Source organism: Coenobita brevimanus, chromosome 63, assembly GCF_032717465.1.
Source record: "Coenobita brevimanus isolate Jiangsu-jjx chromosome 63, ASM3271746v2, whole genome shotgun sequence".
Classification (NCBI taxonomy): Eukaryota; Metazoa; Arthropoda; class Malacostraca; order Decapoda; family Coenobitidae; genus Coenobita; species Coenobita brevimanus.
The window spans coordinates 24,837,416-24,861,726 of NC_137016.1; the positions used below are offsets into that span (position 1 = coordinate 24,837,416).

The 24,311-nt window shown below is 44.1% G+C and overlaps 1 protein-coding gene across 1 annotated transcript in view; it reads left to right on the forward strand.

Annotated features, from left to right (window-relative positions):
* Window positions 1–2,754: 2,754 nt before the first annotated feature.
* arr (low-density lipoprotein receptor-related protein 6) overlaps window positions 2,755–24,311 on the forward strand; it is an 801,354-nt gene continuing 779,797 nt past the window's right edge. The window contains exon 1 of the mRNA XM_080275999.1: window positions 2,755–2,899. Coding sequence (XP_080132125.1) covers window positions 2,842–2,899 — 58 coding nt within the window. The 5' untranslated portion in view covers window positions 2,755–2,841. The remainder of the gene's footprint in view (window positions 2,900–24,311) is intronic.

A 24,311-nucleotide genomic window follows, 5' to 3' on the forward strand; every position in this document is an offset into this window, starting at 1 on the left:
CACCTAACGTTTAGCGAGGTCCTCTTTCAAAACCGGGGTTTAGCACAAATAAGAGAGAGGCAGGACACAAAAACTCCAGGCAATAACCTTTACTCGTGTATTGCTCAGTCAGACAAGGGACAACAGCAGATGTTACAACACAATATGTGGTCAACTACAAACACTAATCAATATCTTGCAGGATACTGTGGTAGTATGCACTTGATATGACACTCGAGGCGGAGTGTGCAGAATTAGTACAGTCCAAGGTCTCTGTGCACGTGGAGGAGTTAGTGGTGCGGCTCACTAGGGTAGGGCGTAAGGCACTGGGGTCTAATTGTAATTATGGTAGTATGAGGCGGAGGGTATTGATAGCGCGTTCAACTTATTATTTTCTGAAAGCAAGGGGCTTTTGGTATATTATTAATACAAATTCCATGGCTTGGGTATTTCTCTTATTACAATATGAGGGGTCTTGCACATGGATCTCATTCACTATCACTTAGATTCCGAATGGGTTATTCACCGTTCCGCCCTGTCGTATATTAGACCATTATTCCAATTTCACATAATCACTTGGTCTGGTACTATGAATGCACTTCATCGCCTTGTCACTGTTATACTACACTAAGGGCGCAATCACGATCTCATAAGTCACTGGGTGGCGGGTGTGGCGGCGAGACACGCTGGCGACAGTTCTGCCGGGACATGGACACCGCCAGGGGAGGTCGTGCCAAGAGGGCACGGGACTACATACAGGGGCGTCTTCTCTCGTCTGGAGCTGCAGGTGGTGAAGGGGCCCGTGCTTTCCGGGCTAGGAACAGGAGTATGGCCCTCAGGACTGGGGCCGAACAATTCCCTGAACCTCTCGTTCAGGTCTCGGCCGGAGGTAGAGGTCCTCCGCCATCGGGGCGTAGGGAGGTCTCGCCCGGGTGTTCTGGGGAGGACCTGGAGTCCCCGAGGGCTGCGGCCCGCAGAGCCAGGCAGCACCATCAGGGAGGGGCTGTGGCACCGGTCTGCATCAGGGTCTGTCAGGTGGGTCTTCTCCAGGGCCAGTCGTAGGAAGCAGAGGCCGGAGGAGGCTATAAGGCCTCTCCAGTACTCTCCTACGTCCTCTGCGTCAAGGATCAGGACACTCGGCTCAAGCTGGTGCGGCGGGGCTGTTCTCGGCTGCTTCTGGCTGTGGGGCCCGGCTACTGGTCGTGGCTTCCCAGGGGCGCGACCATAGGGTGCCGAGGCCTGGCTACTGGCCATGGCCTGAGAGGGGGAATGGTTACCAGCGCACCTCAGGACACCTTCAGAGCAGCTACCGGCCATCTGACGAAGGCGGGAGCGGTTACAGGCTGACTCCTGCAGGAGGGGTGTGGAGTGGCTACAGGCCGACTCGAGGGCAACACCTTTGGAGCGGCTACCAGCTGTCTGACAGAGGTGAGAGCGACTACAGGCCGACTCCTTCAGCTGGTATGAGGAGTGGCTACAGGCCGACTCAGGGGCAATGCCTTTGGAGTGTCTACTGGCCGTCTGACGAAAGTGGGAGCGGCTACAGGCCGACTCCTGCAGGAAGGGTGTACAATGTCTACAGGCCGACTCAGGGGCAACGCCTTCAGAACGGCTACCGGTCGTCTGACGAAGGTGGGAGTGGCTACAGGCCGACTCCTTCAGGAGGGGGTGTGGAGCGACTACAGGCCGTTTCTGGAAGGACACCTTCTGACGAAGGCGGGAGTGACTACAGGCCGTCTCCTTATTATCCTCAGGTCGGTTACTGGCCGATTCCCTAGCGAAGGGTGGGCGGCTACCGGCCGTCCCAAGAGGGAAGACACCTTCGGAGAGGCTACTGGCACACTCCTGAAGAAGGCGGGAGTGGCTACAGGCCAACTCCTTAGGGGCGCTGGTAGGAGCTGGACAGACAGCTCCACCCCGAGATTTATTGGTGGAACCTCGCCCGGAAGGTAGTGCAGGATTCCTGCTATGGCGGCGGCGAGAGGGCTCCGAGTCATAGGGGCGTACGGCCCGGGCTGACTTGTGCCGTCGTCGCGCCGAGTCTCGATGTGCTGCTGCTGTTCCTCCGTGGGGTCCTTGTAGGCGTGTCTGGGAGTTTTATACAAGAGTGTGGCGATACCTAAGTGCAAATAGACCAGTGTAATACGCAGAGTCCAAGGGACAAAGTATATGAACAGTGTCACCATACCTATACGATATTCTCTTGTATAATAACTCAGGTGTAATCACAGTGTCTGTGGGCGTACCAATATTAACTAACCTGTCATTATACCCATTCCACATTCAGTGTACCATTGTATGTATATTGTAAGGAAGTTGGATTAAGGCAATATATGTGTTTAGGTGTCTTGCCGAGTTTTTATGCCCTAGAAAGAGGACCCCGCTCAGTCGCTGGTGTCTTTGGAACGAGAAGTCGGTCTAAAAGCATATATATATATATATATATATATATATATATATATATATATATATATATATATATATATATATATATATAATCAAACTTACCTCAGCTTACTGTAAATTATCACAGTATTAACTTCAGTTTAAAAACCCATGGTACGTGTTCTACAGAAATTGTACTTAGCTTGTATTTGTAATAATAATGAGTGTTTTTTGCGAACTGTAGTAATAATGTGTATTGGGTGAGGATGGGAGGAGGAGGGCCTTGGACGTAGCGCGGATGGATTAGGAGGGTGAGCGAGGCGGTCGAGGGGCTGTGGGGCAGGGGCTGGCGGAGCTTCACATTGTTATGATGGCCAGAGTGGGTGACGGGTTGCTCCTCTAAGGTGGATTGTAGAGTCGATGCATTAATGGATTATGAGGGATTCTGGACCGTGGACGTAAGGATGTCGATGCAGAATGTACACATATATTATATTGCTGATAACTGCCATCGGATATTACAGCAGTGGCCACGGTAAGTGTTTGTTTACATTGACGTGATCACGACATGACAATTTATTGAGTTTAGTGTCTAATGTTCAAGTATTTTTTTATGTTGAGAGATTGTGATATCTCTAGTGATTCTATAAAATACGACTAAAGTATTATTTTAGTGGTAGCTGTAATATATCCTTGTGAAAGCTCCAGTAATCATACCACCCTGCAATATTCTGGAGCACTTATCTGCTCATTCACGCTTCTGTCTTACCATACCATACCTTAGAGGCTAATTAATATTTAAGGTGAAAATTCGTTTGTGATCATTCATTTTAGCTTCTCACTCATTTATGATAACAGTATTTTTTCAGGTTCAGGAAACACCTTAATAGTTCACTTCCTTTTCTTTGTTGTTTTGTACATTGGGAAGTGTGCATTTTAGTAGAAGTAGCACAAGTAATATATCAGTTCACTTCTTTTTATTTTTTGGGGGGGAGTTGTTTACAATGATTTTCTGATACTTTTTATTGTGGTAAATGAATGTTTTGTGATGCCTGATATGGCAGTGCCTGGAAGAGGTGTGTTGGTGACATAGTCAAACATTTTACCTGGCCTTGTTTCTGCTAGTCCTTTTAAATACTCTGAGCAGCAGAATCATATGAGTTTTGTGATTTCATGCATGATTATGATAGTGATACATGGCATGATAGAACTAACAAAGTGGTTAGGATTTCAGCAGCCCTAATTATTTACTGTATACACATACAGACTATGATTTGGCACTTACAAAGCTTTTTATACATATAATGAATGCTAGAGTTATCAGGTTAGGTCAGGTTAATACTGCTACAATTCAGCTTAAACTGCTAGATTTTAGCAGTTATGTTTAGTGCTTTGGTTAGGTTAGGTTACGGCTGTCGTAATCATAGTCCATGAGTATATACTGTACTGTACTTATGGCTGCCGTAATCGTAGACTGAGTGTATACTTACGTCTGCCGTAATCTTAACTATGGCCTACAGCTAAACACCCAAGGAGGAACCTCAAAATGGCAGACTCTGTAGACCAACACAGTGTAAACATCCCTGTAGGTCAGGATATCGGGTGAGGCCATTCCTGCTTCTGGAGCATTACTGACCAGTGTAGGTGGGAATGTAAGAATAGGTTCTGGAAAGAGATAAAGAGAGTTAAGCAAGGTGATAAAGAAGTTAGTTGGGGAATGAAAGATAAAAATGGTAGATTGCTGGTGGAGAAAGAAGAAAAAGTGAACAGATGGAGAGAACACTGCAAGGATTTGTTGAATAGCCTGTAGAGAATGAAAATAATGTAAGTATAAGTGGCTGAGAGGAGGGATGTAAGAAAAGAGGAAGAAATTAGTAGGATGGAAGTTGTGGAAACAAAGAAGAAAGTCAAAATAAGGAAAGCCCCAGGAACTGATGGAGTGTGTGGTGAAGTGCTGAGGCATGGGGGAGAGATAGTAGTAGAATGGATGTGGAAGATTTGCAGATTGGCCTGGGAGGAAGGTTAAGTCCTGGAGGATTGGAAGTCAGGTATAATTATTCCCCTGTACAGTAATCCCCACACTATCCAGATGCCCACTTTCTGGACACCCCACGTACCGGACATTTTGGTCCCGGGATTCAGTATTCCCAAAATTGCCCAAAAATTCAAAAAAAATCTTAATTCTTTTCCCCCTATAATCTGAACTCGGCACGCGCGGCGCAGACCAGCTGTGTTTTGGTGCATAGTTCCGCCGCCGTCTGCTAGAGCGCCCCACGCATCCTCCCCACTTAATGCCCGTCTCGTTGTGAGTGCATGCTCGTCATCATGGCCGTCCACTTGCTCGTTTTTGTGGTGGTGCCCTACTTGCTGCAGGCTCTGTTGCTGCTCTCCTGCCTCTTGTTAGTGTGTGTGATGATGGCCCCGCTGCCTGAGAAGAGGAAGAGAGTGGTTTTGACTCTGGAGAAGAAGAGGGAGATATTGGACAAGGTGGATGTGGGATGGTCAACCTCATGCATCCTCCGTGAATTCAACCTGGCCCGATCTACTTTGTTTTATATCAAGAGATCCCGCGACAAACTCACGCAGTACACGGCTGACTTCTCGTCGAAAAACAAATGCAACGTGGAGAGGAAGATGATGTTTACTCCCCGGTATGGTGAAGTCAACCGCTCCACATTGATTTGGTATCGACAACAATGTGCTGCTGGTGTATTGTTGCATGGCACAGAGCTGGAGGCTGCTGCTGAGAAGTTCGCAAAGCTTCGCAACACCCTAGACTTCAAGGTATCCGAGGGTTGACTCTTAGCGTTCAAGTTATGACATGACCTTACCAACCGCAAGTCTCATGGCGAAGCTTTGGACGCCAACAAGGATGGAGTAGAGGAGTTTTGGCACAGGGCGAAGGACTTGATCGACAGGGAGGGCCCCACTCTCAGTCAAGTCTACAACGCTGATGAAGCTGGTTTATTCTATTGCTCTTAGCCAACGAACACTCTAGCCGAGGAGACGGAGAAGCATGTACCTGGCCACAAGCTGTCCAAGCAACAGATATCTGCATTGTGTTGTGCCAATGCTAACGGCATGAACTGGCTTAAGCCCAATGTTGTTGGCCGCGCAAAGCAGCCTCGGTGTCTTCGTGGGGTGATGGATGTCCTTCCTGTCGTTTGGTACCATTCTTTGAAGGCATGGTTCACTGCCCAGATCTTCAAAGACTGGTTCCACTGCCATTTCGTCAAGGAGGTCATCCATTACCAGACGGAGAAAATGGGAATCCCACGCGACCAGGTAAAGGCCCTCCTTCTTCTGAATAATGCACCTGCCCACCCGTGCGACAAGGACTTGGTAGCCGAGAATGGCCGCATTAGGTGCATGTTTTTGCCACCTAATATGACTGCTCTCATCCAACCAATGGACCAAGGAGTAATCGTGGCAACAAATAGGCTGTACCGAAGGAAGTTCTTGGACAAGGTGATGGTTGTTCTCGAGGACGAGCGCAGGGAAGGACGAGACACACGAGGCCAGTGGACTTTGGAAAACCTTCGCCGCCACAACATCAAGTCTGCAATCTACAACTGGGCCAGTGCATGGAAGGAAGTCCCCATCAAGACTCTGGAAAATGGTTGGTCTTGTCTGCTTCTCGGAACGGATATGGAGCACGATTTCTTAGGTTTTGACATGGATGACTTCCATGCATGTCTACGTGCACATGGGGACAATGTTGATGTCGATAAAGTGCATGATTGCTTAGATGACGGCGAGGGCGATCCTGGGTATCAGACCATGTCTGATATCGAGGTCACATCTTCAGTTGCAGGTGTCAGTACCCAGCTTGAAGATTCCAATGAGGACGGCGACGATGATGAGGACTCCTCTCAGCATGACACTACTCCAGCCATCCCCAAGTTGAGCGCACTCCGGAAACACATAGAGTTCGTTCTCGACTACCTGGAACACCCGGACTGCGACAGTGAGATGGTTCCCTTGGGACTTGTGGAGGAAGTGCGCGCTTTCAGGCAGCATTTCATTAATCGCCAAAATCGTCAGTCCTTGCGTCAGTCAACCCTTGACAGCTTTTTCAGATTCGTGACCCCCGCTGTTCCCAGCCCTGGCTCCACACCATTGTCTCCCAAGACGGGCCCCCATCCTCCGAGCCACAGCCCAGCACATCAGGCACGGTGGAGTCGCCACTGGACGTGAGTTTGCGCCTCTCTTCAGAGTCATCTGCAGTGGGCAGTCCATCACCATGTCCCAGTGACGCACCCCTAGGCCACCTGCATCAGTTACTCTCAGACTCTGAGAGTGAATAAACAGCAAGAACTTGCCGCTAGACCACACGGGAATTTTCAGTGTTGTGCAGTGAAAAAAACAGTGCATAGTGTTAGGAAATTAGAATTCTGTGTCCAAAGACTTAAGTGCAGCAACAATGATTTTATTGACGTTCAATGGAGAGCAAATTAGACTAGTGTGTGTAGTGTTAAGAAAATGGATTTATGAGTGCAAAGACTTAATTACAGAGTGCAACACTTATTTCATTAAGGTACAATGGAGTACAAGTAAGACTAGAGTGCGCAGTGTTAAGAGAATGGAATTCTGAGTGCAGATGACTAAGTTCAGTGCAAGACTTCATGTACAGTGTACTGCAGGTGCTTCAGGTACTCCTTTTTACTGTCAGAGTCTGAGAGGAGGCGGATTATTCATCGAGATGGCCAGGGACTTGTTGTAAGTACCCAGAATGTTTCATATTGTACTGGATTTTTCATACTTATCTCTAAAACGGAGGATGGATGGTGAACTTGTTGAACGAAAGGCAATGATAGACTACGTGTGTGTGGATGAGCGAATGAGAAAACAAGTGTTGGATGCAAGAGTGTGGAGAGGGTGGCGGAATGGAGTCTCGGACCATCACTTAGTGATGGCCAAGGTAGAGCTGCAAAGAAAGTGGTTGAGGAGATGAAGGGGAAGACAGGAGGAAGCAACTCCTGTGAGAAGAGTGGAGAAATTGCAAGATAGTGAGAAAATGACAGAGTATAAGAGCATAGTGGAAGAAAGACTGGGAAGGTATGAGCTAGAGCAGATGGAAGGGGTGGAAGACGTATGTAAGATATTCACGGAAGAGATAGGCGCAGCGTGTGAGGCGGTTTGTGGAGTGAGGAGGAGATGCAAGGGTGTGCAAGGGACAGCATGGTGGAATGATGAGGTGAAACGAGCTGTGGAACAAAAGAAGAAGGCATATAGTGAATGGTTAGCGAGTAGAGGTAGGGGAGAAGATGAGAGAGAGAAGAGAGAGGTATATGTGAGCAGGAGAAGGGAGGTTAAGAGACTGGTGAAGGAGAGTAAAAAGAAAGTGGATGAAGAGTTTGGGAGGAATCTGAGTGTGAAATGGAGGGAGAGTAAGAAATTGTTTTGGAAGGAGGTAAAGAAAGTAAGGCAGTGTGAAAGGGGAAATAGTAGGGGAGTGAAAGATAGGAATAATAGATCGTTGGTGGAGAAGAGAGAGAAACTGAGGAGATGGAAGGAGCACTTTGAGGATTTGTTGAATGCGGAGAGTGAGAGCAGTGCGAGTATAAGTGGTTGGGGAATGGCTGGGAGAAGAAGAGATGAGAGGAGGGAGGTAGAGATCAGTAGGGTGGAAGTAGTGGAAGCGATGAAGAATGTTAAGTTGGGAAAGGCCCCTGGAATTGATGGAGTGTGTGGTGAAATGCTTAGGTATGGGGGTGAGATTGTTGTGGAGTGGATATGGAAGTTGTGTAGATTGGCTTGGGAAGAGGGAAGGGTTCCAGAGGACTGGAAATCAGGTATAATTGTTCCTTTATACAAAGGAAAGGGGGAGAGAGAAGTATGTGGTAACCATAGGGGTATTTGCCTACTTAGTGTGACTGGTAAAATATATGGTAGAATACTCATTGATAGGGTTAGGCATATGACAGAGGAGCTAGTTGGAGAAGAACAAAGGGGATTTAGGAAGGGAAAAGGGTGTGTAGATCAGATATTTGTTCTAAGATGTTTAGTGGAGAAGTATCTAGAGAAGGGAAGGAAAGTGTATGCTGCCTTCATGGACTTGGAGAAAGCTTATGACAGAATAGATAGGCAAGGTATGTGGAAGGTATTAAGAATATATGGAGTGGAGGGGAAATTGTTGAGTGCTGTGAAGAGTATGTACGAGGGAGCTAGGGTTACGGTGCGAGTGGATGGCGAGCTGAGTGAGTTCTTTGATCTCAATATGGGACTGAAACAGGGTTGTGTGATGTCTCCATGGCTGTTTAATATATACATGGATGGGGTTGTAAAGGAGCTGCAGGGTAGGGCAGTGGATGTGGGGGTGGCTCTAATGAATGAGGGTGAGATTTGGAAGCTTCCGGTGTTGCTGTTTGCTGATGATACAGTACTGTTGAGTGAAGATGATTGGGAGTTGCAAGGTTTGGTGAATGAATTTGAGGCAGCGTGTAAGAGGAGGAATCTGAAAGTTAATGTAAACAAAAGTAATGTTATGGTGTTTGAGAGGAATGAAGTCACAGAGTGTGCAGTGAAGTTGGATGGTGAGGATATGGAGAATGTGAGTGCATTCAAGTACTTGGGTAGTGTGATGAGTAAGGATGGAACTTTGGGGGATGAAGTGTGTGAAAGGGTACAGCAGGGAAGGAAGGTCGTTGGTACACTGAAAGCAGTGATAAGAAATAGGAAGATGAGTATGGAAGTTAAGAAGTCACTGCATGATAGTATTGTGATCCCTACCCTGACGTATGGAAGCGAGGCATGGACCTTGCAAGAGGGGAACAAGTCAAGAGTGAGAGCAGTGGAAATGAGTTACTTGAGAGGAGCATGTGGAGTGACGTGGAGGGACAGGTTGACGAATGAAGAAGTGAAGGAACGCTGTGGGGTGGATGTGGATGTGGTTGAGAAGATTAGGAGAAATACACTGAGGTGGTTTGGACATGTGGAGAGAATGGAGAATGAAAGACTGACTAAGAGGGTGTATGTAGGTAAGGTGGAGGTAGGGAGAGGGAGAGGTAGACCGAGGATGAGGTGGAGGGATGGAGTTGAGAGGTATATGAGGGAGGGGGGGGTGAGTTGGGGGGAGGGTAGTCAAATGGTGGGTGACAGAGCGACTTGGAGGCGTATTGTCTGCAGCCACCCTTTGCGGGATTAGGGCGTCAGGCTATAGATAGATAGATCTCTAAAACCTCATTTCACTCTTTTATGTCCCATATTGGTGTGAATAGAGTCTTAGGTGCTATGCATGTGCAGTAGGGAGGTGTTTTTCTGAGTTAGGCTGGGTTAGGGTCTGTAAGTACCAGTCCAGGAGCCAGGGACTTGTTGTAAGTACCCAGAATGTTTAATATTGTATATACTCACCTCTATAACCTCATTCTCTGTTCCTTTGCAATTATTTCAGTCTTTTATGTCCGTTATTGGTGTGAATTGGGTCTTAAATAGGTGCAATGCATGTCCAGTAGGGAGTTGTATAGGTGTTTTTCTGAGTCAGGGTAGGTTAGGGTCCATAAGTCCAAATCCAGGAGGCTGGAGCCCACTTTCCGGACATGCCTTTGGCTCTATTACGTCGGATAGTAGAGGGATTACTGTACAAAGGAAAAAGGGGAAAAGATGTATATGGTAATCATAGGGGCATTTGTTGTCTTAGTGTAATAGGAAAAGTATATATATAATAGGATATTTATTGACAGAGTTGGGGAAATAACAGAGGAATTAGTTGGAGAAGAACAGGGAAGAGGTTGTTTAGATCTGATATTCATTCTTAGCACTTAAGTGGAAAAGTTTCTAGAGAAGGGAAAGAAGTTATATGTGGCCTTCATGGATTTGGTGAAAGCATGTGACAGGGTGGATCAACAAGGAATGTGGAAGGTATTAACCCGCCCCATCCCGACGTTTTCTGGGCAGTGATACGCCCCAGTCCCGACATTTTTGGACTTTTTTTTTTTTTTTTTTTTTTTTTCAAACATCCACTTTTGGTGAGAAACATCGAAAATTCATAAATCGCTCACCTGAGGTTTAAAATACTCGATTCAGGTACGAGTACCTCCTTACCTGCTGGGTTTTCTAACAGGCTGGCACCAAAGAAAACAAGTTCTGTGGGAGGGTAACTATTTTATCCACTCATAAACAGTATTTATTTATTTACTTGGTACGAATTTATATGTAGTACAAGAGTATATTGGTTTTCAAACAGTAATATAGGCATTATAAGCATTGTTTCACTCACTAACTCATCACCATTCATGACCTTTTTTTGCCACATTACCTGATCATCATTTCTGACTGTTTCTTCCTCTAATGCTATGTAAACTTTGTCCTCCACATTGTCATCGATTGGGGAATCACTGGCCCTGATTGTCTTTATTGGCCAGGTCACTGGTAACAGGTGAATTGCCGAGACAATGGCGTGCAGGGGGGGGGGGAGAGGTTATGCGGTATAAGGCATTGTCCCTGCTTGGTATCTTTTAGAGGAATAGAGGAAGGTGTCCCGTCTATATGTGCCAAAAATCACTCGCGAAATCACTCGCGAAAATTGAAAACTGTGCAAATTAGGGACCTTGCAATGTTGCCGCATTAATTTACGTCTCCTGGATATGAGTGCACATCATGTGAGGACGTGAATTCACGTCTCCGGGACGCGGCGGGTTAAGGATACATGGCATGGAGTAATTGGGAAGATGTTGAATGCCATGAAGATTACATATGAGGATGCTAAGGCGTCAGTGCTTGTGCACAGTCAACTGAGTGAATTTTTCTATATGAAGGTTGGATTGAAACAGGGATGTGTCATGTCTCCATGGTTGTTCATTCTTTATATGGTTGGGGTTATAAGAGATACAAGGTAGGGCAGTGGATGTTGGAGTGGCACTAATGAGAGAGGGCAGTGTTTAGAAACTCCCTGTGCTGTTGTTTGCAGATACTGTATTGTTAAGACAAAGGGGAGCTGCAAGGCTTCCTTTTTTTTTTTTTTTTTTTTTTTTTTTTTTTTTTTTTTTTTTGAGGAAGAATGAACCAAAGGCCACGAGCCCACAATAACTGTTCCCTCCAAGAGGAAAACAAAATACGAGAGCCAGAGTCAAGATCCATTCATTTTGAGATGCCTGGACACACTGCATTTGAAAGACTGGAGATCATAGGAAGCAGGAAATATAATCAGAGGGAGACAGTTCCAGAGTTGACCTGTTGCGTAAATGAAGGGCTGGGAGTAATGGTTAGCTCTTGCATTAGAGAGTTGAACAGAAAAGGGATGAGAGTTCGCTGCTAGACGGGCGCTATGTGCCCGTTGTAGAGGTGGAGGAATGCAAACAGACTGTTCAGGGGAGCAGTGACCATTGAAGTAGTGATAGAAAAGAGATAAAGATGCAACAGTGCAGCGATGAGACAGTGGTTGAAGGGAGTCAGTAAGAGGAGGAGAGTTAATGAGATGAAAAGCCTTTGACTCCACCCTATTGAGAAGAGCTGAATGTGGGGAACCTCCCCACACATGAGAGTTGTACTCCACATGGGGGGATAAAACCCGTGTATAAAGTCAACAATTGTGCAGGGGTAAAAAAGGAATGGAGTCGGCTTAGCACACCTAATCTCTTAGAAGCAGATTTTACAAGAGATGTAATATGGTCTTTCCAAGACAAGTCCTGAGAAAGGATGATGCAGGATTAAGCTGAATATTATTAAACATTAGTGGGTACCCCTGTGGAAGATTTTTTCGTGTTGATAGGTGTAAGAACTGTCTTTGATGCATTAAAAACAACAACATTACTTTTACCCCAGTCAGAGATATAAGCCAAGTCAGACATTAGGTGTTCCATAGCCTCATCCCTCGTTTGCTGAAGCAACTGCTGAGATGGACGTTGCGGGAACCGAATGGAAAGGTGAAGGGGTGGAGTCATCAGCGTATGAGTGGATAGGGTTAGATGTACAGCTTAGGTCATTGATGAATAAAAAGAAGAGAGTTGGTGGTAGAACAGAGCCCTGAGGAACACCACTGTTGATAGATCTAGGAGAAGAATGATGGCCATCTACAACAGCAGCTATAGAACGACCAGAAAGGAAGCTAGAGATGAAGGCACAAATAGAAGGATAGAAACTGTAAGAGGGCAGTTTGGAAATTATGATTTATGCCAGACTCGATCAAAAGCCTTTGAGATGTCATGTGCAGTGGCAAAGTCCTGAAAGGAGGATGACCAGGAGTCTGGAAGGTAGATGAGAAGATCGCCAGTGGAGCATCCCAGACGGAACCCATATTGGTGATCAGAAAGAAGGTTGTGATGGGAAAGATACTTTAAAATTTTTGGTTAAGAATTGGCTCAAAAACTTTTGAGATATAGGATGTTAAACCAATTGGATGATAGAGGGTTGGGAATGGTCACCCTTCAATGGGACTGGCTGAATGAGAGTAAACTTCCAGCAAGAAGGAATGGTATAAGTTGATAAGCAAAGGCGAAAGAGTTTGCCTAGGCAGGGTGTAAGCACAGAAGCACAGTTCTTGAGGACAACAGGAGGGACTCCATCAGGCCCATATGCCTTGTTAGTATTGAGGCCAGTGATGGCAGAAAGTACATCAGCTGAAGAAATTTTAATGTCGGCCATGAGGAAGTCAGAGGTTGATGGAGGAACAGCACCGGAATCGTCTAAGGTGGAATTAGAGGAGAAAGTCTGAGTGAAGAGATCTGCTTTATCAGTAGAAGAAATAGCTACAGAACCATCAGTGTAGAAAAGAGGAGGGAATGAGGATGAGGTAAAGTTGTTAGAAAGGTTTTTCGCAAGGTGCCAGAAGGAACGGGAAGAATTCGAGTTGGAGAGTTGAGAGCATTTAGTACGGATGAAATTATTTTTAGCAGAGCGAAGAACAGACTTAGCATGCTTCCGGGTAGAAACGTATAAAAGATGTGATTCAGGGGTGGGTTGGCTCCGGTACCTTTTATAGGGCCACTCCTTGTTGCGGACAGCATTAGAACTAGTGTGATTAAACCAAGGCTTTCTTGCATTAGTCAAAGGATATGAGAAAGGAATGTATGCTTCCATGCCCGAGAGAATAACCTCCGTAATGCGCAGGGCACACCCAGGTGGCTCCCAGCCATGGAAGCAATAATCATTCCAGGGAAAATCAAAGAAGTACTGCCTGAGGGCCTCCCAATCTGCAGCTCCAAAGTGCCACAGACGACATTTCTTTGCAGGGTCCATAGGCCGTACTGGAGCGATAAGACAGGTTAAGGTGATAAGGTTGTATTCGGAGGAGCCCAGCAGAGAGAAAAGATAAACAGTGTAAGCAGAAGAAATACAGTTTTTGTAAGGAAATAGTGAAGTATGTTGGCGCTCTCTCCAAGGCGGTCAGGGATACGGTTAGGGTGCTGTACAAGCTGCTCTAGGTCATTAAGGATAGGAAAGGTGTAGGCTTGTTCACCAGGTGGATCAGTGAAGGGAGAGGAGAGCCAAAGGTGATGGTGAATTTTGAAATATCCTAGAATGGAGATTTCAGAGAAAGGAGACATGGATAGAATGTGTTCCATCATAGAAGTAAGATAGTCAAAGAATTTTTGATAGTCAGTAGAATTCGGGGATAAGTAAACAGCACAGATATATTTAGTCAGAGAGTGACAGGAAAGCTGAAGCCAGTGTAGAGAATTCAGAAGAATCGAGTTCAGGAGCACGAGAGCAAGATAATTCGTTGCATATATATACACAACAGCCACCTTTGGCTTTGCAGTGAGTATAGAGAAAGTAGGAGGAACAGAAAAGGGTTTGCTGTGAGTATAGAGAAAGTTGGAGGATACAGAAAAGGGTTTGCTGTGAGTATAGAAAAAGTAAGAGGATACAGAAAAGGGTTTGCTGTCAGTTGCCTCAGACAGCTGAGCCTCAGGAAAAGAAGGTGAGGTTTAGAGGAGGAGAGGTGGTGCTCAACAGAGCGAAAGTTGGGGGAAAGGCAAAGAATGTTGCGGAAATGAAGAAGAAGTGAGTCAGACAGTGGTTCCAGGCAGCTCGAGTCGTCACCTGGAGAGGGACGGAAGGTGGGGGCATTTATGGTCCCCCCTCACAGGGACTCCGAGGCTGTGTGTTGTGACGCCATGATTTTAGAATTTTGGAAAAGGAAGTGTAGTGTGTACTGTGCATGTAGTTTGGTGTTGATAGAGAAATTTGTATTGGAGAGCATGCTGGCCTACTGTGTTACTGAGACACTGAAAATTTTCAGCAAAGGGGGATGGTCGGGAACTAGTCCCGAGAGTTGATGAAACGGGTGCTCCAGCTCTCCCTGTCATCAGCTTTCCATCCACCTTGGGAGTACTGCCCTGCTCGACTGATGCTACAGTCTACTCCTTGGTGGATGAGTTTGAGAGAGTGTGGAAGAAATGGAATCTAAAAGTGAGTGTAGGGAAGAGTAAGTTATGGTTTTTAAGAGAAATGAAGTCACTGAAAGTACAGTGAGGTTGGATGAGGAGGAAATGGAAAATGTGAGTGCATTTAACCCGCCCTGTCCCGGAGACGTGAATTCACGTCCTCACATGATGTGCACTCATATCCCGGAGACGTAAATTAACGCGGCAACATTGCAAGGACATTGCAAGGTCCCTAATTTGCACAATTTTCAATTTTTAGCGAGTGATTTTTGGCACGTATACACGGGACACCTTCCTCTACAAGATGCCAGGCAGGGACAATGCCTTACCCAGCATGACCTCCTCCCCCCCCCACATGACCTTTTCTCAGCAATTCACTTGTTATCAGTGACCTGGCCAGTAAAGCCATGTCATGCCACAGTACGAAATTCAGGGCCAGAGTGATTCCCCAATCGATGACAATGTGGAGGACAAACATCAGAGGAAGAAACAGTCAGAAATGATGATCAGGTAATGTGGCAAAAAAAGGTCATGAATGGTGATGAGTTAGTGAGTGAAACAATGCTTATAATGCCTATATTACTGTTTGAAAACCAATATGCTCTCGTACTACATATAACTTCGTACCAAATAAATAAATAAATACCGTTTATGAGTGGTGTAGAATAGTTATCCTCCCATAGAACTCGTTTTCTTTGCAGCCAGCCTGATAGAAAACCCTGTAAGGTAAGGAGGTACTCCTACCTGGATCGAGTATTTTAAACCTCAGGTGAGCGATTTCTCTATGAATTTTCGATGTTTCTCACCAAAAGCGGATGTTTGAGCCAAAAAAAAAAAAAAAAAAGTCCAAAAATGTCGGGACTGGGGCATACCACTGCCCAGAAAGCGTCGGAATGGGGCGGGTTAAGTACAGTGGATTCTTGAATTTCAATGGGAATGGGTACCTAAAAATCACCACGAAATTCAAATCATCGAAATTTAAACTGAACATCTTATGGGAAAAATTAGTTTGGGTCCGGGGCCTCCGAACCTAACTACGTAAAACCTTGAATTTTTGCCCACACCCCCTGTAAACTTTATGACATATAATTGTGATTAACCCCTTAACCGCGGGGCGTCACTTTCGTGACGCTTGGGAGCAAGGGATCATACCGCGGGGCGTCGCTTTTGTGATTCTGTGTTATTTTGAATTCACCTGGGCTTCCAAGTGGGGACTTGTATCATCTATCAGTACTGCCAATGTCCAACACTAGTCAGCACTCCTAATCTCATCTGTACTCCCATCCATTGTTGACAATTTAGCCATTTCTCCCCGTTCTTGACTCCCCTCCCTACCCCCGCTCCATTACCCTATCCTCTCGCCTGCCCGGCCGTGCTACGCTAAGTAAATCTTCCCTGGAATTTTTCACTGATTTCATCCATTGAAATAAGCCCTATGTCCTATTCTTATACCAAATAATATATACAAGAAAGAAATAAGGTAAGTGAGAGTGCCAAACACCTGGAATTGGCTAATTATCACCTGACAACACCTCACGTGCACTCGTTCGCTAATTTTCGCTGTTTTTTCCCCTTGAAATATGCCCTATAATCTATTTTCGTAATAAATATACATGTAAGGAGGGAAGGGAGAAGCCTAAGTGATATTTACATTCACCTGGAACTACCTAATTTATAATGTATTGTCTAGATTTCCTGCCAATCATATCAGTGCTAGACTTAGCTGTTTCAAGAAGTAATATTGGTAACCCTGAATAACCCCTTAGCAGGCCTCCACGCTAGCCCTCCGTTATCAGGTTACTCTCAACTTCCGAAGTGAGAGTACGTATGTTTCTTCTTGCTGACTTCAAGGCCTTTTTTCACCCCCATGCAAATGGCCCTGTGACCTTTACCCCCTACTAAACCTCGTGTGGAAAGAGGTAAAGGGCTGACAATTGATAGAAGAGTGACTACGATCTTTCTATTGAGTAAAACAGTGCAAGTGGAATTGTAAATAATGTGTAAATAATGTGTAAACAGCAAGTGAAAGTAATGAATGTAAATATACGTGAACAGTGGAAAACAGTTTTATAAGTTATTTCAAGTGACAGTGCACAACACAGTGTAAATAAAATAGAAATGTAAATAACGTAAATAAAATAGAGAACGTAAATAGAAATGTAAATGAGTAGTATTATAAGAATACGAGTATATACCCTAGGAGTAATGAAAGTGAAAGTTTCACTCTAGCATGTCTGAATGCTATGAGTTATGAGAGTGAAGATGAAAGTGACATTCACTCTCAATGCCAGTATACAGGACGAGAAAGTGAATGCTACGTATTTTACTGAAAGAAATTGAATCCCTACAGTGACAATAAACTAATACTACTGAAGGAAACTTATGAATAAAGACTGTAGATATATATAAGTGTTATATAGTAATAGAAATATAAAGTGTGAGGGGTTTTATGAATAATAAATGACAGACTACTAAGAGCGAACTAGTGCCAGTGCGACGATCAGACGCGCTCGTAATTTCCATTGCTTTCACAGTGTTTTTTTTTTTTTTTAGTATGGATCCCAAACTACTTGAAAATTGTAGAATAGTGTTTATAGTGTTTGTATCTGGCTGTGGTAATCATATTACGGGTTGTCGGGAAGTGTAAAGTGGAGACTTCGTTACCCTATTTCAGAGGTCTCCACAAGTCCTACGGTAACTGACGAAGGCTCAACAATCATTCCAGGAGAAAGCTGAAGGTATGTGCCATAAGCATATGTAATTTTATTATTCTAGGATTAATAACTGATTTTTGGCAAATAATTTTTTGAGAGTCTGCCGGAGCCCAAATAACCCCGCGGCACACGCAAGTCATTGGTAAACAAGCCCGCGGTGTAGGGGTTAAGTAACTGTTGTTCTGCATTGTATTCCCATACCTTCAGCAAGTGTATACTTGGTGTATTTTTGCCCTTTCTTGTATTGCCATTTCTCCTTTGGCTTCGAAGATTTAGAGGTGCCAGTCTGCTCTTGTCCATTACCACTGCTGCCCGAAGAACCTCTCTTGCTTGCCATCTTGAAACAGGTAAGTTGTGATGAAAATACAAAGAAAATACATACAACTAAATTGCAATGAAATGCATGTCCACAAGTGGAAAGTACAGGCTGAAAGTGTGGCACTTGCCTGTAGAGGGCTGGCTGCTGGCAGGGCAGTCGCAAGACCGCTGCCAACAACAGAACATCACCTTGCACATGGCTTGTTGTTGTTGGTGCCTACTCCCATCCAGGAGCTTTTTTCCTTAAACAATATGGTTTTTGTTTTTTTCTCAGTCTCTGTTGTTCATTTCTATGTTGCTCCTTATATTGATAATTACTGTACTTCTCTTTGTTTCAGTATTCTGCCTACTGTATTTACTACCACCTGTAATTCATTTTGTTTTAGTATTTGTATTATTGATTCTTTTCCTTTAACTTACTCTTGTTATATCTTTGAGTTATTAAAGTATTGATTAATTAATAATACTATAAGTATATTTATAGAATGACGGGGAATAGTCCAGGGTGCGAATTGTCCTGACGGGGAATTATCTAACGACGAATTGACTTGACAGTGAATTGTCTCGGAACCTTATCATCGTGTGCTCCACATATGAATAAATGATGTTAAAACAATTAACTCTAAGCCCTTGGCCACCCTGTTTGGGATACATGGCGTCTGGCAATGAATGAGTGAATGATTTTCATTCTCTTCTTGACACGTCACATACGATATTAGGTTAGGCTCATACCTTTTCTTATAATTTTCCTTCACTTCTAGCATTTTGGTTCACATCAAAAATATTATCTTTTCTTGTTTTGGTTGGAATCTGGCCCTGAGAGCACATGTCACATACGATATTAGGTTAAGCTCATACTTTTCCTTCTAATTTTCCCTCACTTCTAGCATTTTGGTTTGCATCAAAAATATTATCTTTGCTTGTTTTGGTTGGAATCTGGCCCTGAGAGCATCGAAATACATGACTTTGCATCGAAAAGTGAGGTAGGCAGACCACTCCAAAATGAATCGAAATTTGATTCATTGAATTCTAAACTGTCGAAATTCGAGAATCCACTGTACTTGGGTAGTGTGATGAGTAAGGATGGAAGTTTGGAGGATGAAGTGCTTGAAAGGGTACAGCAAAGAAGAAAGGTTGCTGGTTCTTTGAAAGCAGTGATAAGAAACATGGAAGTGAGCATGGAAGTAAAAAAGTTGCTGAACAGCAGTATTGTGATACCAACTCTAACGCATGGAAGTGAAGCTTGGATCATGCTGGAAGGACACAAGTCAAGATTTAGAGCAGTGGAAATGAGTTACTTGAGAGTTGCATGTGGAGTCACATGGAGAGACATGCTGACAATTAAGGAAGTGAAAGATCGTTATGGTGTGGATGCAAATGTGGAAAGCATTAGGAGAAATACATTGAGGTGGTTTGGCCATATGAAGAGGAAGGAGAGCGAGAGACTGATGAGGAGAGTGCATGTGAGTGAGGTGGAGGAGGGTAGAAGGAGGGGGAGGCCAAGGATGAGATGGAGGGATGGAGTGGAGAGGTAAATGAGAGAGGGGGATGTGAGCTGGGAGCAGGGCAGTGAAATGGTGTCGGACAGGGCGACGTGGAGGTGATTTGTCTGTGGCCATGCTTTGTGGGATGAAGATGTCTGGCAATAGATAGATAGACAGATAGTTATTCTTGGTTTACATTAATGATCTAGTTAATCAGATAAAATGTCGAGCCCTTCTCTTTGTGGACGATGGCAAGATTTATATCAGAATTGTCAGCATTGACAATCTACAAGCTGTGTAGAGAGACTTGAATAATCTATGGTAGAAAACTGGAGTTGGAGATGGCTGTTAAAATTTCTATCTATCTATCTATCTATAGCCCGACGCCCTAATCCCGCAAAGGGTGGCCGCAGACAAAACGCCTCCAAGTCACTCTGTCACCCACCATTTGACTCCCCTCCCCCCAACTCACCCCCCCCTCCCTCATATACCTCTCAACTCCATCCCTCCACCTCATCCTCGGTCTACCCCTCCCTCTCCCTCCCTCCACCTCACCTACATACACCCTCTTAGTCAGTCTTTCATTCTCCATCCTCTCCACATGTCCAAACCACCTCAGTGTATTTCTCCTAATCTTTTCAACCACATCCACATCTACCCCACAACGTTCCTTCACTTCTTCATTCGTCAACCTGTCCCTCCATGTCACTCCACATGCTCCTCTCAAGTAACTCATTTCCACTGCTCTCACTCTTGTTCCCCTCTTGCAAGGTCCACGCCTCGCTTCCATACGTCAGGGTAGGGATCACAATACCATCATGCAGTGACTTCTTAACTTCCATACTCACCTCCCTATTTCTCATCACTGCTTTCAGTGTGCCAACAACCTTCCTTCCCTGCTGTACCCTTTCATTTACTTCATCCCCCAAAGTTCCATCCTTACTCATCACACTACCCAAGTACTTGAATGCACTCACATTCTCCATATCCTCACCATCCAACCTCTCTGCACACTCTGTGACTTCATTCCTCTCAAACACCATAACTTTACTTTTGTTTACATTAACTTCCAGCTTCCTCCTCCTACACACTGTCCCAAATTCATTCACCAAACCTTGCAACTCCCATTCATCTTCACTCAACAATACTGTATCGTCAGCAAACAGCAACACCGGAAGCTTCCAAATCTCACCCTCATTCATTAGGGCCACCCCCACATCCACTGCCCTACCTTGTACCTCCTTTACGACCCCATCCATATATATATTAAACAGCCATGGAGACATTACACACCACTGTTTCAGTCCCACATTGAGATCAAAGAACTCACTCAGCTCACCATCCACTCGCACCGTAGCCCTAGCTCCCTCGTACATACTCTTCACAGCACTCAACAATTTCCCCTCCACTCCACATATTCTTAATACCTTCCACATACCTTTCCTATCTATTCTGTCATAAGCTTTCTCCAAGTCCATGAAGGCAGCGTACACTTTCCTTCCCTTCTCTAGATACTTCTCCACTAAACATCTTAGAACAAATATCTGATCTACACACCCTTTTCCCTTCCTAAATCCCCCTTGTTCTTCTCCAACTAGCTCCTCTGTCATATGCCTAACCCTATCAATGAATATTCTACCATATATTTTACCAGTCACACTAAGAAGGCAAATACCCCTATGGTTACCACATACTTCTCTCTCCCCTTTTCCTTTGTACAGAGGAACAATTATACCTGATTTCCAGTCCTCTGGAACCCTTCCCTCTTCCCAAGCCAATCTACACAACTTCCATATCCACTCCACAACAATCTCACCCCCATACCTAAGTATTTCACCACACACTCCATCAATTCCTGGGGCCTTTCCCAGCTTAATCTTCTTCATCGCTTCCACTACTTCCGACCTACTGATCTCTTCCTCCCTCCTCTCATCTCTTCTTCTCCCAGCCATTCCCCAACCACTTATACTCACAATGCTCTCACTCTCTACATTCAACAAATCCTCAAAGTGCTCCTTCCATCTCCTCAATTTCTCTCTCTTCTCCACCAACAATCTATTATTCCTATCTTTCACTCCCCTACTATTTCCCCTTTCACACTGCCTTACTTTCTTTACCTCCTTCCAAAACAATTTTAAAAATTTACTGCTGAGAAATGCACCACAGTCTACATAGGCCACATAATCCTGGTTTTGTCTATGAAATAAAAGGAAAGGAACTGCAGACATTGGATGTGGAAAGAGATATAGGCATACTTGTATCATCAGACTTAAAACTAGCTCAGCATATTACATAAGTGGCAATTAAAGGAAGCGGAATGGTTGATAAAATAAGAAGGCTTTTTTCATACATGGATGTTGGCATGTGTAAATCACTATACTGTTCATTAGTAAGACCGTACTTGGAATATGCAGTACAGTACTGTACAAAGCTGGTCCCCTTACCACAGGAATGACATACCAGAACAGGAGAGAGTGCAGAGAAGAATAACAAAACTTGTAGCAATATACAGAGACCTGTAAAATGTAGAGAGGTGTGAAAGACTTTGCCTGACAACTCTAAAGAAGAAAATGCACCAAAGAGATCTAATTGAAACTTACGAAATCCTTAATGAAATGGAGAATGTTAATAAGGACATCTTTGAGTATAGTTCACCCAGCACAAGAACCAATACACACAAACTGAAAAAGAGAGGTTATTGGAGGACACTGGTTCGAGCTGAAACCTTTGGTGTGAGAGTGGTGAGTGACTGGAACACATTACCTGAGCATTTAGGGTAAACTCGCCATATTGTACGTGAAAAATCTTGTACATTTTTTCCTGCGCATTACCATAAGTACATTTGAAGAGCTAGATTGTTCTTTAAATGATTACTGTATTGAGAAAGGGTTATATTTTGCTGTGTATCATTTAAAATAGAATATCTTAATAGGTTTGAGAATTATATCGGTTCAAAGTTGGTGCGTTCGAAATTTTCTGAAAATCCCTAATGCGAACGCATATTTTCCATGTCACACACGATGCCTTCTAATTCTAAAATGCATAAAGATAACAAACTCACCTTAGAGTATGTTTCAGACAAAGTTGTTGTGAGTACAGTATTTTTATTAAAATGATGTTTGGCCCACAGTGTTTGGTTTTCCTGTCATGTATAGATGGAATAAAAAGAAAAAAATTTGCCTCCTGCAAACAAACTATTAAATGAAGGTATAAACTAACAAAAAACAACAGTAAGGCACTGATAAGGCAGAAGATAGTCAGCACATTCGTTTTGATATGGCAAATAGCCTATAAACAAGGAAATACCTTCTGGGTGAATATTTGAAACAGTAAAACTGTGATGATCAAATGGGCAAAAATTGAAAGTTTACAAGCCACCATAACTTACATAAACAGAGAAGGTAATAACTGTTTAGGCATCTATGCATATAAAATAGACAATATGGTGCCTGTTACCCATTGATTTTATAGCCTGATAAGGAAAAACTGATTAATTAATAACTGGAACTCCAAATAGGCTTCCTGTTATACGTTTGGAAGACAGATAGGCATTACCTCAGAGACTGAGTAGACCCGTTTAGTCTCGTACACCTTATCCCATTTAGATTATATCTTTAAACCTAGTCCTAATGCAAACTAGTCTGCTTTGCAAAGTATGCTCTTGGTATATTCTTAACATTTGTAGGGAACTTAATCCATGGATGCAGTTCCCTGCTACTGATTGTGGAGACTTTAACACGACAACTTCCTCTGGCATCATTGGATACGATATCTCCTCTGTATCAAGGGTCACATAGAAGCCACCATTCTTCTCCTTAAAAAGGGTTGAAACGAATATTTCAGCTTTATGATATATACTATTCCCTAACGGCTTGGTCTTTGTTAATAATTAAATGTTATGAAAATTTGGGAGAAAGTTAGCCACGTCAGACAGAGAACTTCTTAAAGACTTTATTCTGGCTGACACCAAACAATTTTATTCAGTTACGGCAGCGATTCTTAACTTTTCTTCTGTCATTTACCCCCTCGGCTTGGTGTATTTAGTCATTTACTCACTTACCCCTGATCAGAAAATGCACAGCTGGCATTAAAGCATAGAACAAAAAAAAAACACCTTTGATATTAAGGTTTTGCACGAAAGAAACTTTCATAAAGAAAATTTACAGGTCATTCATATCAAACACCAGTGGCATGGCATTGATGAATAGTAATGAGAAAATGAGTGTGGAGTGGAATTTCAGCGTTGCATCAGCCAGTGACAAAGACTGAAGTGTGGCACTTGCAAACTGTCAGATAGGGCTGCCAGTTCAAATAAAATAATTCGCTAGGCAGCGCTTATAGTCAACCCTAAAAGTCTTTAGACTTACCATTAAATGTGGTTAGCCAGATATAGCATATTACAGAATTAATACAGTACCCTCGAGTCCAGTACGGTATTTTTGTCAGACAGTACTACCGTACTGGACTAAATCCATACTGGACAAACAACAGACCTTATGGGAAAAATGAATAATGTCAGACAAGCCTTGAAAAAGTCCCCCCAAAATTCAACTTAACTACCGTACATTTTGACACAACTAAGATTTTACCAGCCTTTAAGGTGAGTGGTGATGGGCTTGGGAGGAGAGGGGGAAGGGTTTCCGAGGCTGTAGGAGGGCCTTCAGGATCTTGAGGAGGTCTCTCTACCTCAATCTCCCTCATAAATCCCTCATAGTCACACACTGACACATTGTCATCATCATCATCATCAGGGGGAAGTGCAATACAGCAATTTGACTGGCACACGTCGTGAGTCACTAGGAAGACGTACTGAACTGGCACAGGAGTACTAGGGAAACGCTCCTCGGTGTTGGCCATCTTCCCGTGCGTGCGGGTAGTAGTGCTGGACGCAGCACGTCAGTACTAGAGAAGAACTCCCCGGATTTTGCCCACTTTGCGCGGCCAGTCCATACTAGCCCAGCAAATCGTACTACATAATACATTATTTTATTTTTTTGCTGACTGTACTGGACAAAAATAGTACTGGACAAACGCATACTGGACGCGAGGGTACTGTACTTAATTTTTAGGTATGACCCTGTAAAACAACTAACTCAGTGTCAAAT